Raw genomic sequence first — 14451 nt, forward strand, 5'->3', positions numbered from 1 at the left:
ACTAAAAATAAGGACATATGCGTTAGCTATACCCCACAAGTAATCAGGAGTTTTTTGTTTTTTTCCCCATTGCAATGCACATAGTTATGTAATATTGCTTCTGCTGCATCAGTGGTATGGTGCTTTAAGAAAATTGCCTGCATTTATTTCTAAAGATGCCTTTTTTATATTCATTAGATGTACAGTGAGACGGGGCAATAACTACTGCTTCCATCTTTTCTCATTGCTGCCTGTCTCTGTAAAAATTTCAGTTGAACAATAGGTTACAGTCTGCGAGCCCAGTCTCCCCCACTCCATCTAAGGACTATCATGTCATTTATACTGCACCTCACAAAGAAAGACAACAGCATTTGTGTCAGTATCGCCCTTGGGGAAGTGGTAATGATAGCAACAAAATGACTTCTGTCCCATCGAGGTGGAAGAGATAAAGAGGATGAGCACTCCATGGGGGCCGCTCCGATACAGATTATTGGAGTGTTTGTGTGTGTGTGTGTGTGTGTGTGTGTGTGTGTGTGTGTGTGTGTGTGTGTGTGTGTGCGTGTCATGGGGAGATGAGGGCAGGTGACACACTGGTTGTGAGTTGACAACTTGTCAAGCAGTTGCTTTTCTCATGTGTCTTAATCTGACCACTGTGGGTCTACAGTATGTGAGTGTGTTTCTATCACATTCTCTCTGTCGTCTTTCTCTGTATCACTGTCTACCTTGTCTCAAACTCTCTGTATCTTCTTTACACATGTACTGTATCCCCTTCTTTTTTCATCTTATGTACCATACAGTATCCTTAATCTTACATGTTCTGCTCATTTCACATAGCATTCCTTGTCTAGCATCCCTTCTACTTTTTTCCTCTCATTACTTCCATGCCACTCTTTATATGTCTGCCTTAATCTCTCTTAAACTCTCACTTTATCTTTTTTTCCACTGTACCTCTAGTCCTCATTAAGTGTGATTTCATGAACCCACACATTTCATGAATAGTCTCACTCAAAGAGGCACCTACAGTAAAATGCTAATGTCCCTATGAATCTTTAAAAAGTTTATGGAAATTGCTATGCACATGTACCGGTATTTTGACCTGGGCTCTGCTCTCTTTACACCGCTGGAATCAAGATGGAGCTGCTTGACTTCTCCACTTGAAGAGTAATGTGTGACATTAATATTCAGAGGGGTAAATACCCCATTATCTGTGTATATTGGCCCTGTCAAGTCAAGCTGCACTATTGACTCTGTCACATATATGCTAAAGATGCATTATCTGCCGTGCTCACAGATTCTCCATCACCATTAATAACCAGGCTTTCTACTGCTGGGACTGAGAGAGGCAGATTTACAAACAGTTTTTTGGAAAAGTGATCAATGTTTCAAAATTATGGAAAGCTGTGCCCCGTGGGTTTAACCTGGATATTTCACTCAAGTGTCTGTTCTAAGAAGAGGCAGACGAAGGATATAGTAAGAAAAAGAGAGTAAGACAGAGAGAGGTGTGATTTGAAAGATGGAGGGAAGATAAAGATGGAAGACTATGTACTGTGTCACTCTGTTTTGCGATACGATGGCAGAAAGAAGGGAGGAGAGAGGCTGGCTACCAAAACAATGAAGTAGGAAATATGTGTAGAGAGAGAACAAATCAGGAAAGTATCTGACACTTGGATAGATGGCTTCTCTGACTCCTGACTCCCACAGACAGTTTGTCATGGATGTTATTCATCTTGCATGCACATGTGCAAAAAAAAGTTTTTCACACCATAAAAGCCACCTGTGACATAGAATAAAATAAAATATCCCCCCACGGATTTCTGTCTTCTGTCAGATAATTGTGAACCAGGCTGAATTAAGACTATAATATAAGATACTGGTTCTTCACTGGTAGCCAGGTTAGCTTATTTTTTGAGTCACAATTTTTTCCTCTAATGCAAAGTTATTTAACTCCTTTAGGATGAGGGCCAGGTGATTAAAGGGGTGCTATTTAGTATTGCACTTCCTAAAGTTTAAAGACTCAAAAGAAACAGATTTTATCCTGACTTTTAGTTTCTAGTATGGGTCAAAATGCTCCAAAAATGCTTGATCCTACATTTCCCATGTCCCATTTGCATCTCAATAGTATCGTTCATTAGACTCTCCCTGCCTTTTAAATGCCCACCTCTTTCAAACACCCCATCTCATTTTTGTTATAAGCTTCTGTTTAAAGTTTTCAGTCTTAAGCACATGCCGGGATATCCTGATGACATCATTAGGGTTGTTTTTTCAAACCTTGGAAACCTCCCTCCAGAGACACAGAAGACATGACTGTTGTCACAGTAGTACTAATCGTGATGAGTAAACACCAGTGGGATGCCCCAATTTGTTAATTTCTTAACCATATTGTCTTACCATTTTACCATGTGCACATCTGTACGGTGCATAGTAAGTGTAACCTGTGTTGTGGTAGACTAAAGCGGCTATTGTATTGTTTCCTTTTCTTTTTTTTTAACTGATGTCAATTTGAATGCTGATTTTGAACGGGCCACACTGCATAAGATGCATTGAGATGAGTGAGGCCCCATTTATATCAAATGTTTCAAGAGCTAATTTGGAAGTTTCTAAAAATAGTCAATCCAACTTGAAAGCTTTAAAACATGTTTGAAGTTATCACCAGTGACTATCAAGAAGCTTTGAATCCTTTTGCTCTTTGCTGTTCGAGTCCCTAAGACACAGTCAATAATGACAAACACACCAGTGACACCTAATTCTCACTGGTTGACACCTAATTCTCACAAGCTTTTTATCACATCTGAGAGATGTTGTAGAATTGAGAATGACTTCCGGATGGGAGCCGAAACGTCTTGATTCTGAAAACAGTGTCCAGATGACTACGACTGAAACCTTTTCTACGATACATCTGAGAGATGTAAAAGGGACATTGTTGAACTGGAAGTATGTTTCAGTTTCAGAACAAGTCCAAGTTAATGTTTGGACACAAATGAGGAAGCTACCATGTATCCTGGTAACGAGGTTCAACAACAGTTGGATTTTCCTTACATTACCATTTTCTGATTAGTTAGAACAGAAGAGCTGTGGCTCTTACATTAAAGGCCATTTGAATGTGAGGCGAGAATAGTGTAGACATGTACAGTAGTAATTCCATCCATTACTTCCATTCATCTGATTCTGTTTGTTTGTTTGCTTCTTTCTTTATGCTTTTTTAAAAGTCTGTAATAACTCCTCCACTGTGTCATTTTTTAGAAATTTGAGATTTTGCTTCTTGTTTTTCCTTTCTGCTGTCCATTCGTCACCCATAGCCTGTCCCAAGCCCGTCTTTGCCAACTCATGGTGGCAGAGAGGCGGGCACTGCCAGGGTGGTGGGCCCTGCTTGCTTGGTAAGAGTAGATCTCTGGAAGTATCATGACTAACACACAAGGTTGTCCCTGCTTTGTGAGTCCAAAATACTAGTCAACACTAGTGTGGTGTGGTTAATTTGAAGCCCTTAAAGGCACATTTCACCCCAAAATCAAATATACATATTTTTCCTCTTATCTGTAGTGCTATTTATCCATCTAGATTGGTTTGGAGGTATCAGCCATAGAGATGTCTGCATTTTCTGAATATAATGGGGCTATATGGCTTGTGGTGCTCAAAGCGCCCAAAAAATACATTTGAAAAACTCAACAGCAATGTCTCTTTCCAGAAATTATGACCTGGTTACTTAAGATAATCCACAGATTTGTTGTGTTCATGTAGGAACTATTTTCCTCCATGAAACTGCGTACAACAAGGTCTGTGCATTATCTTAAGTAACTGGGTCATGATTTCTGGAAAGAGACATTGCTGTTTTTCAAATGTATTTTTGTATCACCATAAGCCGAGTGCTATATAGTCCTAATATATTAAAAAAATGCAGACACCTCTACGGCCGATATCTCCAAAACTCTGCAACTCACACTAAAACAATCTAGATGGATAAATAACACTATAGGTAAGAGGAAAAATATGTATTTTTGATTTTTGGGTGAACTGTCCCTTTAAGGTGTGCGTGATTTGCTTTCTCAAGTGACATCCAGCACATCTGAAAGTAATTTCAGCAGCATTTAGATGTAGAATTTGCTGTGCTTTCACCCTCTCCACCCTCCTCGTTTACCTCTTGTCTCTCTCCTACTGTAGCTGGTGTGATTGTCTGATTTTGATGTCTGTTCCTCCCAGTTAGTCCTCCCTCTTTTGGATTAGAGTCGACTAGAATCAGAAAGTAAAGATTCTCTCGTCTCCGGCTACGTGAGATGAGAGCAGATGTTGCCGTGTGTTTGTGTGCGCGTGCTTTCACACTCTGCCGAAGTGTGTGTTCTTATAGAGGAAGGTGTTTGTGCACGGTGCAGATACTAACTGTGTGTGTGTGTGTGTGTGTGTGTTTGTGTGTATCCTACAGTATGAGTCATCGGGTCTGGGCCTTATCAGCAGCAGGCTGAGAACCACACTGAACCGGATCCAGGAGAACCTCATTGACATGGTAAGACTGTAACTCTCTTCCTCTACTCTTTGTCTCACTTTTTTCTTTCTTTCTTTTTTACCATTGCTCGTTACCTCATCGCCTGTCTCATTTTCTGACACAAACATGCTCTCCCCACTCTATCTATCCCCACCACCCCTCCCATCCTTATGTGCCTCCAGCCTCTTTATGCCTCTGCCTGGATTTTTTTGCCCATTCACTCTATCCATACCGGCCATATGTGTGGTCTTATTGTTGAGAGTGCCCACAGCCCGTGTAGCCACAAAATGCATTATGGGTCGTCATTATCTGGCCAGTGGTCACTCACACGTACACACACCTCCCTCTGTTTAAGTGGCCACACCAGGGTGGATGTGTGTGTTATTCCATTAGGGCTCTCAATCACTACTCCCTTCTGTAATACGACATAGTGACAATTAGCCTGGTGCAGTCCACACTCTCTACACTTTTGTCTGTCTACAGTCTGTCTCCTCTTTTACATGATGATACATGTGTCATCTCTCACGTCTTCCTTTCATTTGTCTCTATATATCAGACTGCCGTTTTGGCCTGTGTTCAGAGAAAAAGTCTGATTATAGTATAAGTGTGAGTGAATGGCTCACTGAACTCATTTTAATCATTCTGCCTTGAATTCAAATGTGGATACTAAGACTCAACTTTTTTTCATTTAAAAATGCAATCAGTTATTTACATATGTTCAATATGTACATTGTTATACAGAAGTGTCCGGTTCTGAAGCTCAAGAAACTAGACAACATTAGCTCAGCTTTTATTTCAGACAATTATAAAGCCCAGAGCTGCTGTATTGGAAAATAAAGAGGCCAATATTGCTCATGCATAGTTAAATTAGATTTGTATCATATGCCACAATTTTTGACTCACAATACTCCATCAGCTGTGAAAATGAAAAAGAAAATGTATTATTTTCCCATGGTGAGATCCCGAATAACGTTATTTCATTTTTCATTTGCTGAGAACCTGTGGGGCTTTCTGTCTGTCTCTCTCAAATATCCTTTCTAATTTCATCTGTACATTCACGTAACACCACAGACCAGACTGCAGGACAAACTATGAAATGTGCCATTTAGTGTTTTTCTTCTTGGCTCTGAAACATTTTTAAGAAAAGAGCTGGCAGTAACTTGATCACTGATTTGGTTTGTGATATCAGCTGACTGTCAATAACAATCCAATGAGAAGCTGCCATGGCAACCACCATCTTTAATGTGTATCCTATCAGAATGTGAAGTAAGGTGAACGAAGTGAATTGTTTTCCAACCAGCGTTTTCATTCCATGAAGATATAATCAGCAGTTTTCCACACTAAGGCGCATGCAGCAATCCAAAGCACCTTTTAAAAACAAAGCATTTATTTGACAGTGCAGCATAATGACATTTCGCTGTGATAACAATGCTGGCTACTTGGCTGTGGTGTTTATAGCTTAGCAGTTTAGGGTTGGACTGAGGAGAAGGATAACACTATAGCAAAATAAAGCAGGAAGGCAGAGCGACGAAAACAGATAAGTCAGAAAACACAGAAAAGAATAACGAATGATCAAAAATTTTTATTCTATTAAGCAGTGTGATGCAGCGACAGTGGGGCACCATAGCAACTATTTACACCCCAGTAATTTTCTGGCTAAGTTGTGAGCCATTTTCAAATGTCAGACGAGCTCGGTGCCCAGCTGCCTTCTGTGGAGAATATGTTGATCCTCTGAACTGTTCACCTGATCAAATGGACACAGACTGACAAATGGACAGACTGGGTAGAGATAGAGAACGGAAGAGTGTGATGCACTGATACATGTGTGGGTTTTTGTGAGTGAGAGTGAGTTCTCTCAACAGACAAAACGATGCTAGACCTTTAACATGTGCATGTACACACACACGCATTTCATATTACCATAATCATATCACTTTGTGGCCATCACAGGCTGCCTGATAAAGATCTGTTTAAAACCACCTCAGAGGGAGAGCACTGAGTCGGGCTATGTAACTACACCCATCCTCTCTCTAATGTATTGGCAAATGCTTTTAGTCTGTCCCTTCCTCATATGCAAAACTATTTTAGCTCATCTCGATAAATCATTCAATGCTGGAAAAATGCCCTATATTCCAAACTAACAGCACTCCCTATTCTTTTTTTCCTCTTTGCCTCGCTCTCTTTCTGCTCTTCTGTGTTTCACATCATGATCTGCACACACAAATCTCATGGACACACACTCTGCCATTAAAAGTTGCTATTTGTATATTTTCCTTTTTTAACAATTTATATCCAATTTCCATGGTTTTATTAGATGTGGGGGCATATGGATTATAAATCCCTTTTTTTAATATAGGTGACTTCACTCCAAAGTGAGAATGTGCGTGTATTCACGTAGCATACACAAACGCACTCCCCCACCTGCATACAAATACACACACTCTAGAGATTGCAGCAGGGTAGACCTCATTTGTAAACAGATTATAAAGTTAATTGCACACTGCATTTCAATTGAGCCGCCGAATCCTTGTGGTTTTGTACCCCTGATTTGCCGTCACAACTGTTTGATTTCAAAACCAATGTGCTGGTAATGACTCTGAGTCCCATATGAACGACAGCGAGATTCCATCTCATCTCGTCTCAGGTACAGAGTGGTTTCAGCTTAAATTGGGAGCTCCGCGGGGAAAAAGTAAAAGATCATCCCCTTGTTTATGTTCTATTTCTCTGCCTCTGCTATTCTTGATTACCTTTCCGAAACCCTGTCGCTCGTCTGGGTTTGACAGTTTTCATTTTGAGTTCACTTACTTTTGACTTTGAATATTTCAGTGAGTGTTTGGAAGGTTGTGAGGGTTAGGGAGAAACTTCTGAGAGTGGCAGAGACGTAATTGCCTTGTTCAAACATTTTACACAAAACACTTGTTACATAATGTTTAATCACATGCGCTGTCATCAACACCAGTTTCAAGTTCAAATGTGTCATCTTTACGTAAATGTGATGCTCTGAACTGAATCGTTTTACTTGAAAGGAATCAGCTGTCGCAGAAAATAATGATTTGCTTACAATCCTTGCTCGAAAAAATTCTTAGGTGATTTTGCTTGGGGCAGGTTAGATGACCGTGCCATATCAGAACATTGCCATGATCCCCAACTGTGGCCATATTGTCGCTGCCAGAAAGTTCAGCTGTGACAGCTGTTTAGAGCCACTGCTGCAGGCAACAATGTGAAGAGAGCTGCCACAGGCAAGCATTTGCGATAAAGGCCACCTCTGGTTCACACTCCTCAAACTACCAGTATTTACTCTTTCAATCAGTCAGTCCATTTTTGTCAGTTGTTTTTCCAACTCTTTCTCTCTCTCATTTATTCCCTTACTTTTCCTCCTTTCATTTTAACTGTTTGTTGTATCACCTCCTTCTCTTCAGCAGCTGTGTGCCAGTGATTACATGCCTCTCAGCTCTCAGCACAAACAACTGCTTGTATCGTTCCTTCCAGTTTATTGGGGCTTCTGACTGAATATACAACAACGTGTTTGTATGTTTATTTATTTCAGTGTTCAGGCCCAGGTATGAAGATAAGATCATACGGCTGGAAATTATGTTCATTATTTCCTTTTTTTGATTCCTTTGTTTGATTCTAGTCTTACAATTGCTGAAGTCAACCCACAATTGTGTGATGAGTTGATTAGATGTGTGTTTGTGTGTGTGTTTATACGTCCGCATCTGGGTACTCAGCTTTAGTGTAGAGTGGGACTCTGGCTTTTTTCAGGCCTGGCACTGAAACAGGAATGAGAAGCCTTGTAATTTCTGTGTTGGCAGCAGTAATCTGGCAGTGACGGTTCTTGCTGAAATGTACACAAAAACACACACTGACAAACAAGAAAAAAAAAAAATATATATATATAGCAAGAGAATGCAAACTTAAACAGATTAATTAACACACATACAGGTTTATAGTCCTACTGTATATCACTACTATATTGAACACTTGCTGTCAAAACACACTTTTCACGCTCTCTTCCTTTCTGCCTCCTAATAGCAGGGTGGTAATCCCTAAGCATGTATTGTGGTTGTGGTTCGCTACACTGGCTTGGCACAGCTAACACACACTGCCGCGATGCCTCTCATGAGAGGCACTGGCTAATGTCACACACACACACTACATTTTCTTTCACAATCAAACACTGAACCCAGTCATTAGTTCTGCATCTCTCACGGGGGCACATCACTGTCCAGACTGGTCTCTTTCTTGTGGCCTGCTGTCTCTCTCTGTGAATGGTGCGGCAAGCCAGAGGGGATTGCCATTTGACAGGGATTATAGGTCCCAATTAAGCTCCATGGTGTGACTGTTTATACTGTAGTTCTCAGGATATCACAAGTATTGACATTTATGTTGGGGTTTCAGTGGAACGCACACACACACTTCATTGATAGGCCCAGATGTAGGTCATGCTCCTCAGCTGTGATGAGGAGACAGCTGATCCCCTTGGATACAGTAACTACGCCTTCTGTCTTCAACTTCCTTGTCAACTTCTGCCGATGACTCATCACATCTCCCAGTGTGACGAACATGGTGATAAGCAGAATTATGCACTTTAATTTAAATCCTTTAATTTATATTCTGCATTCTCCTCCTGCACTGGTTCATTCCTGTTCAGCTTTCTTAACTCGGATATTTTTAAGAGAGTTATTTTCTTCTTGTATCTTGGACGTTTTGTCATGCCAAATCAGGTGAGTGGACCAGCAGCTATGGGAAAAGAAGTTGCCAGAGATAGGCTTAGAGGTGCTGGGCGGTGTCACACAAAATAAATGAAGGCCTTAATTCCATTTGACATTCATCTAATGAGAACCAAATTTCTAGTATTAGAGTGACAAAGAGGCGCAATAGGATCCACTTGACAGTAATTGCCTGGCAGCCAGTCCACTCGACTTGGCCATAAGTCTCTATGGAATGGATTGGAGAGGAGAGGAATCACGATAGATTGAGACACTTCAACTGAGAGATCACTTTTCAGCTCCCCTGCTGGAAGCTTCCTTCATGACAAGGGTGATTACAGACTTATCAAGCTCTTAGAGTTACCTTTCAAATTGAGGATGTTTGTTTTTTATTTTGCTGGGGAATAATATTTTATTTTTTATTTAAGTTGTTTGAAAGTTCAAAAGGCCACAATTCTTAGGGTTATTCTTAGGTTAAAGCTCCCTTGTTATTATTTGAAAGGTGCAGGAGCCAGATTTGGATGGGATATAACTGTACAGTCCTTGGTATCTTGGTACCTTTACCTTGGTCCTGTTTTTTGGTTCCAAAATGCATAAGCACTCAATTTACTATTAACGAAGACTAAGAAAAGGAGCAAACATTTGAGAAGCTAGCAGCAACAGATTCTTTTGGTATAAAATTTGCAGATTAATTGTAAACTTTAAGAAATGTTGAAACCTGTTTTAATAAATTCCTGCATCAAGAGATGTGTTGTGAGAATTTTAAAGCCCCTGTAAACTTGTTTTCAAATCCAAAGCCTTTCTTTCTAACATTAGATATTCATGCTAATCAAAGTTCAAGTTCAGTGCGTGGGTGTGGTTCATCCAGTTTGACTGACAGTGTTGGCAACATAAGCAAACAGCCCAACTACTGTCATCACATTTTCATTTAAATAATGTGAAATCCTGATTGGTGCAATGAAGTACATCACATCATGGTTTTAAAACTGTGTCCCGCCCACTTCGACCTAGTCGAAACAGCACAGACAAAAACACACATACAGAAATCTCTCATGAAAAAAATGTTCTAACTTTTTGGTAGATTATTATGCGTTAATGTAGGACAACATCGCTCATAGTAAGAAGCTGATTGAGAAAATAGGTATTCTGGGCCTAATTGTATTTGCATATCTTTTCTTATACCAGCCACTTATGTTGAGGACTATTTCTTGTCCATCCCCCAGGTGTATATAACTTTACTTCACACAGTTCAAATGATGGATCCAGCAGATTTGATACTGAGAGGGAGCTTCCATCTCTCCTCAGGTGTCTGCTGCTGCTGACAGATCAGGCCTCCCATACCCACCTCAAAACTACCTCAGGCTGTTGCTCAGAATTGAGCTGCTCACAACAAATCACCCAGTGGACGTGCAGGGAAAACCCAGTGATAAAATAGATCCTCCTGCAGAGGTGGACCCGACTCAGTACTTTAGAAAAACAGAGAATATCCAAGCCAGTCAAACCCATGGCCTGCAATACAGATGGTGGCTACTTGGAGCCAATAGCTATAGTTTGTTATGTAGTCCTAACACACACAATTATTGTACATATACACACACAACATACATCTGTTTTAACTGTCTATCCTCATTAAGAATCATTTTCAGCATCTTGTCTTTGATTTCTTTAAGGAAAAACAGCAGAGATTGCTCGTCATCAAGCTACTGCTATATCTCTGTTTTTCTTATTCAAAGCTTTGCTCTTATCTGTTTTCAAATCCCTCCCTGGACGTTCATTTTTATTTAAAATTAAGTTTTCTTTTCATTGGATATTCCAGGGCTTAATTTCTAATCATTACACAAGGGTAGATAAGCTCCCTGGCTTTGATGCTTGATGTCTTAATACTTACCAATGCTGTTGGTCCACATGGGGAAACCATTTCAGCATTAATACATCGCAGACAGAAACAAAAATTGTTTTCCCTTTAGCCTGTCCACAGAATACAAAGGTCCGCAAGAACATTGACGTTGATGTTTGAACTGTTAGGTATGCTGTTCTTGCTCAGCTACTCAGTAAAGCTGGCAGAATCAAGTAAAGAAATACTTAAGCCTTTGGGGTGATGCTGCTCTCCAAAATTCCTAATCAAGTTATGATTTGGCTTCAAATAAATTCAGTTGCAGTGAAATATCTCTTGAAGCACTGATATTCCCATTAGTTTTTTATTTCTTAGCTGTTCTTGTATTTTGGCATATATGTGTTTTATTTTCTATAAACACCAGAAATATCTTTTTATATATAAACTCTCACTAAAAGGTGCTATTACTTCCACATTCTGACTCACTCTTCTGTTTTGTACCATTCACATTAATTATTGATCATCGATGAAGTCTCATCAGTGCTTGACGGTGCGGATAAAGGCACTACAGCATGACTGAGAGAGTGCAGTATCTGCACTGCAAGTGCAAAAAATAACAGGGGAATAACGACTTCAAGAGAATAGTTTGACCTTAACTGTAGCTTCTGTGGATGCAGACAGAAAGGAAGATGTTTTTGGACAGAAATTAAACAGAGACCACACAGAAGACCAGAAGCAGGAATAAACTTCTCATATATGTTTAGATATTAAGACAGAGGCATTTGGTTTGTAATGATGGCTTCTCGCCAATATTAATAACATTGTAGGCTAAAGTTTTGTCAAGTGTATTGAGGGTGTATCAAATGTATTATGCTCAAATAATTTATGAGCATAAACCAAAGTCCAAAAAAATGATAAAGCAAGAAATATTGGATTTGTTGATGTGCTTCATACATTTTCCATTCATTTGCCCCTTTTCTTGTTATATAGCATATTTTTTTCAACATTTGAAACATGGTGTAAATCTTAATTGTAGCATTTCTTTCTTGATGGTTTAATGTCTGCTGTCACTTACATGAAGAGAGTTCATTAACAATAGTACAAGTCAAACTAAATGTCTATAATGAGTGCCAAAATATCCTTCTCCCAGTGTATGATTGTTAGTGTGTTAATAAGTCATATGTACAGTATAGAAAGAGACATTGCTATGAGTGTGTCTTCTTCTTCAGCTTGGTACACTTAAGTTTAACTTAAGTCATTAAAGTGGCCTTTAGTTATATCTGTGACAGATAACATCTTGTAAGTCAAAGGTTTGAATTACTTCAGTATGCCCAGGGGCAGAGTAAAAGACTGAAACTATCTGTCTGTCACTGGGAAGTTTTAGTCTCATTTTTACTCATCGTTTAGCAAAAACGTCTTAAAATGGTTCATTAACTCAGGGGCCGCTTCTATCTGAGCACCAGCGCCAGACAGATAATTAAAACACGATGAGCTCACAAAGAAAATAATTGTTCTCTCCCTCCAGTCCTGCTTTTTGGCCCCCATTTGGGTACTTCAATTCAGATTACAATGAGCATTCAGGCACCCACACAGATATTTCCTTTTCTCTAATACAATGGGCAGAAGTAGATTTTTAGTTCAAACCTCATCTGTGAACTTTGATTATTTTTTGTATGAAGTATTCAAAGTGTAATGAAATGGAGGAAATTGGCCTTTAATATATGTATAGGGGACATAGAAGAAATGCTTTGATACGGACTTGCTTGTAATTTTACAAAATCCTTAGCTAGTCCAACGCACGCGAGGCTCGTTAGCTGCTGCTGGACCAAGCTAGCAAAGGTCTTGTGTCTAGCATAGCAAGTAGGGCTGTAGTTAATGCTGCTGTGACAAGCTCTGCTAGCTAAAAAGTATATTATAATAAAATAAAAAATAAAACCCCAATCAATAAAGATAATTACTAATAATATAACAGATATGATATGTTGGCAATAAAACGGAGTGGTAGAATTTATAAAAAGGAAAGGATACATTTTGAGAAGTGATTTAAAAGATGTCACTGATTCAGTAAGAGTTCCAGAGCCAAGGGGCCTTGACTGCAAAGGCCCAGACACCTTTAGTCTTGAGCCGGGACTCAGGAACAGCCAGCAGAGCCCTCCCTGGCGATCTGAGGCTGAGCCGTGGCTCATAGGGAAGCAGCAATTCAGCAATGTAGTTAGGAGCTGAACCATGAAGTGCTTTAAAGGTGATCAGTAAAACCTTAAAATCAATTCTACAACTAACTGGTAACCAGTGAAAAGAGGCTAAAACAGGGCTGATATGATCATGTCTTCTAATGCTTGTTAAAAGCTGAGTGGCTGCGTTTTGTACCAGCTGAAGGCGCAAGATGTTTTTTGTTTTTTGTTTTTTTGCTCAAATATGCATACAATGAATTACAATAATGAAACCAAGAAGAAATAAAGGCATGAATGACCTTTTTGAGATCAGGTTGAGAGAGAAAAGACCTGGTCTGAGATGCTCCTTAATTGATAAAAACATGATCGAACAACATTTGTAATTTGTTTCTCAATTAAAGTTCTCTGTCAGATATCACACCCAGGTTTCCGTCTGTGGCTTCAATATTTGATAACAGGGATGTTTCTGTAAAATAGGGATGGACTTTGGGGGACCGAAGAGGATTATTTCTGATTTGTTTTCATTTAGCTGGAGGTTTTGGGACATCCAGCACTTTATTTCTGACAGCCAGGAGAAAAGATGATTAAAACTGCCTTCATCACTGGTTTTTAATGGGACATGAATTTGTGTGTCATCTGCATAACAATGGTGATCTGTCCCAGTGGCAGCATGTCAGAATCAGAATCAGAAATACTTTATTGATCCCCGAGGGGAAACTCTTTTGCTACAGCAGCTCACTATCACGTCAGTGCACAAGGGAATAGAAGTACTAGGCAAAAAAAATATAATACACTATAATACAGGTCAGAAAATAAATTAAGTACCAAGTGGGTATAAGTATAAAATAAAATAAGTGTGAAGTACAAAGTGGGTTTAGCGGTTGATGATAATAATATGGTATAAAGTACTAGTGCATGAACTGCCAAGTTAGGTGTAGCTTGAATAAATATCAATATCAATAAATAGGGAATTTAAGTATATTGCCCAGGAGTACTAACACAGGAAATATTGCACAATTATGTAAAGTACTGCATAGATGTAATGATCAATCTCCAGTTTAATGACTTAGGGTCATACAGACTGACACTTAGAGGGAGGAGTTAAAGAGTTTGATGGCCACGGGCAGGAATGACTTCCTGTGGCGCTCTGTGGTACTTTTTGGGGGGATGAGTCTTCCAGTGAAGGTACTCCTTTGTTTGACCAGCACGTCATGGAGTGGGTGGGAGACACTGTCCAAGATGGCATGTAGTTTCGCCAGCATCCTCCTCTCTGACACCACCGCC

At 39.6% G+C, this 14451-nt stretch overlaps 1 protein-coding gene across 4 annotated transcripts in view; it reads left to right on the forward strand.

Annotated features, from left to right (window-relative positions):
• The window catches only part of vps50 (VPS50 EARP/GARPII complex subunit), a 105778-nt gene that overhangs the window by 68259 nt on the left and 23068 nt on the right, over positions 1–14451 (forward strand). For 2 of the 4 annotated variants that reach the window (XM_044171019.1, XM_044171017.1), the window contains exons 22-23: positions 3276–3353; positions 4394–4474. In XM_044171019.1, the coding sequence (XP_044026954.1) occupies positions 3276–3353; positions 4394–4474 (159 nt within the window). The remainder of the gene's footprint in view (positions 1–3275; positions 3354–4393; positions 4475–14451) is intronic. The other 2 variants (XM_044171020.1, XM_044171018.1) reach the window with 1 other exon arrangement.

This window comes from Siniperca chuatsi, linkage group LG17, assembly GCF_020085105.1.
Source record: "Siniperca chuatsi isolate FFG_IHB_CAS linkage group LG17, ASM2008510v1, whole genome shotgun sequence".
Taxonomy (NCBI): domain Eukaryota; kingdom Metazoa; phylum Chordata; class Actinopteri; order Centrarchiformes; family Sinipercidae; genus Siniperca; species Siniperca chuatsi.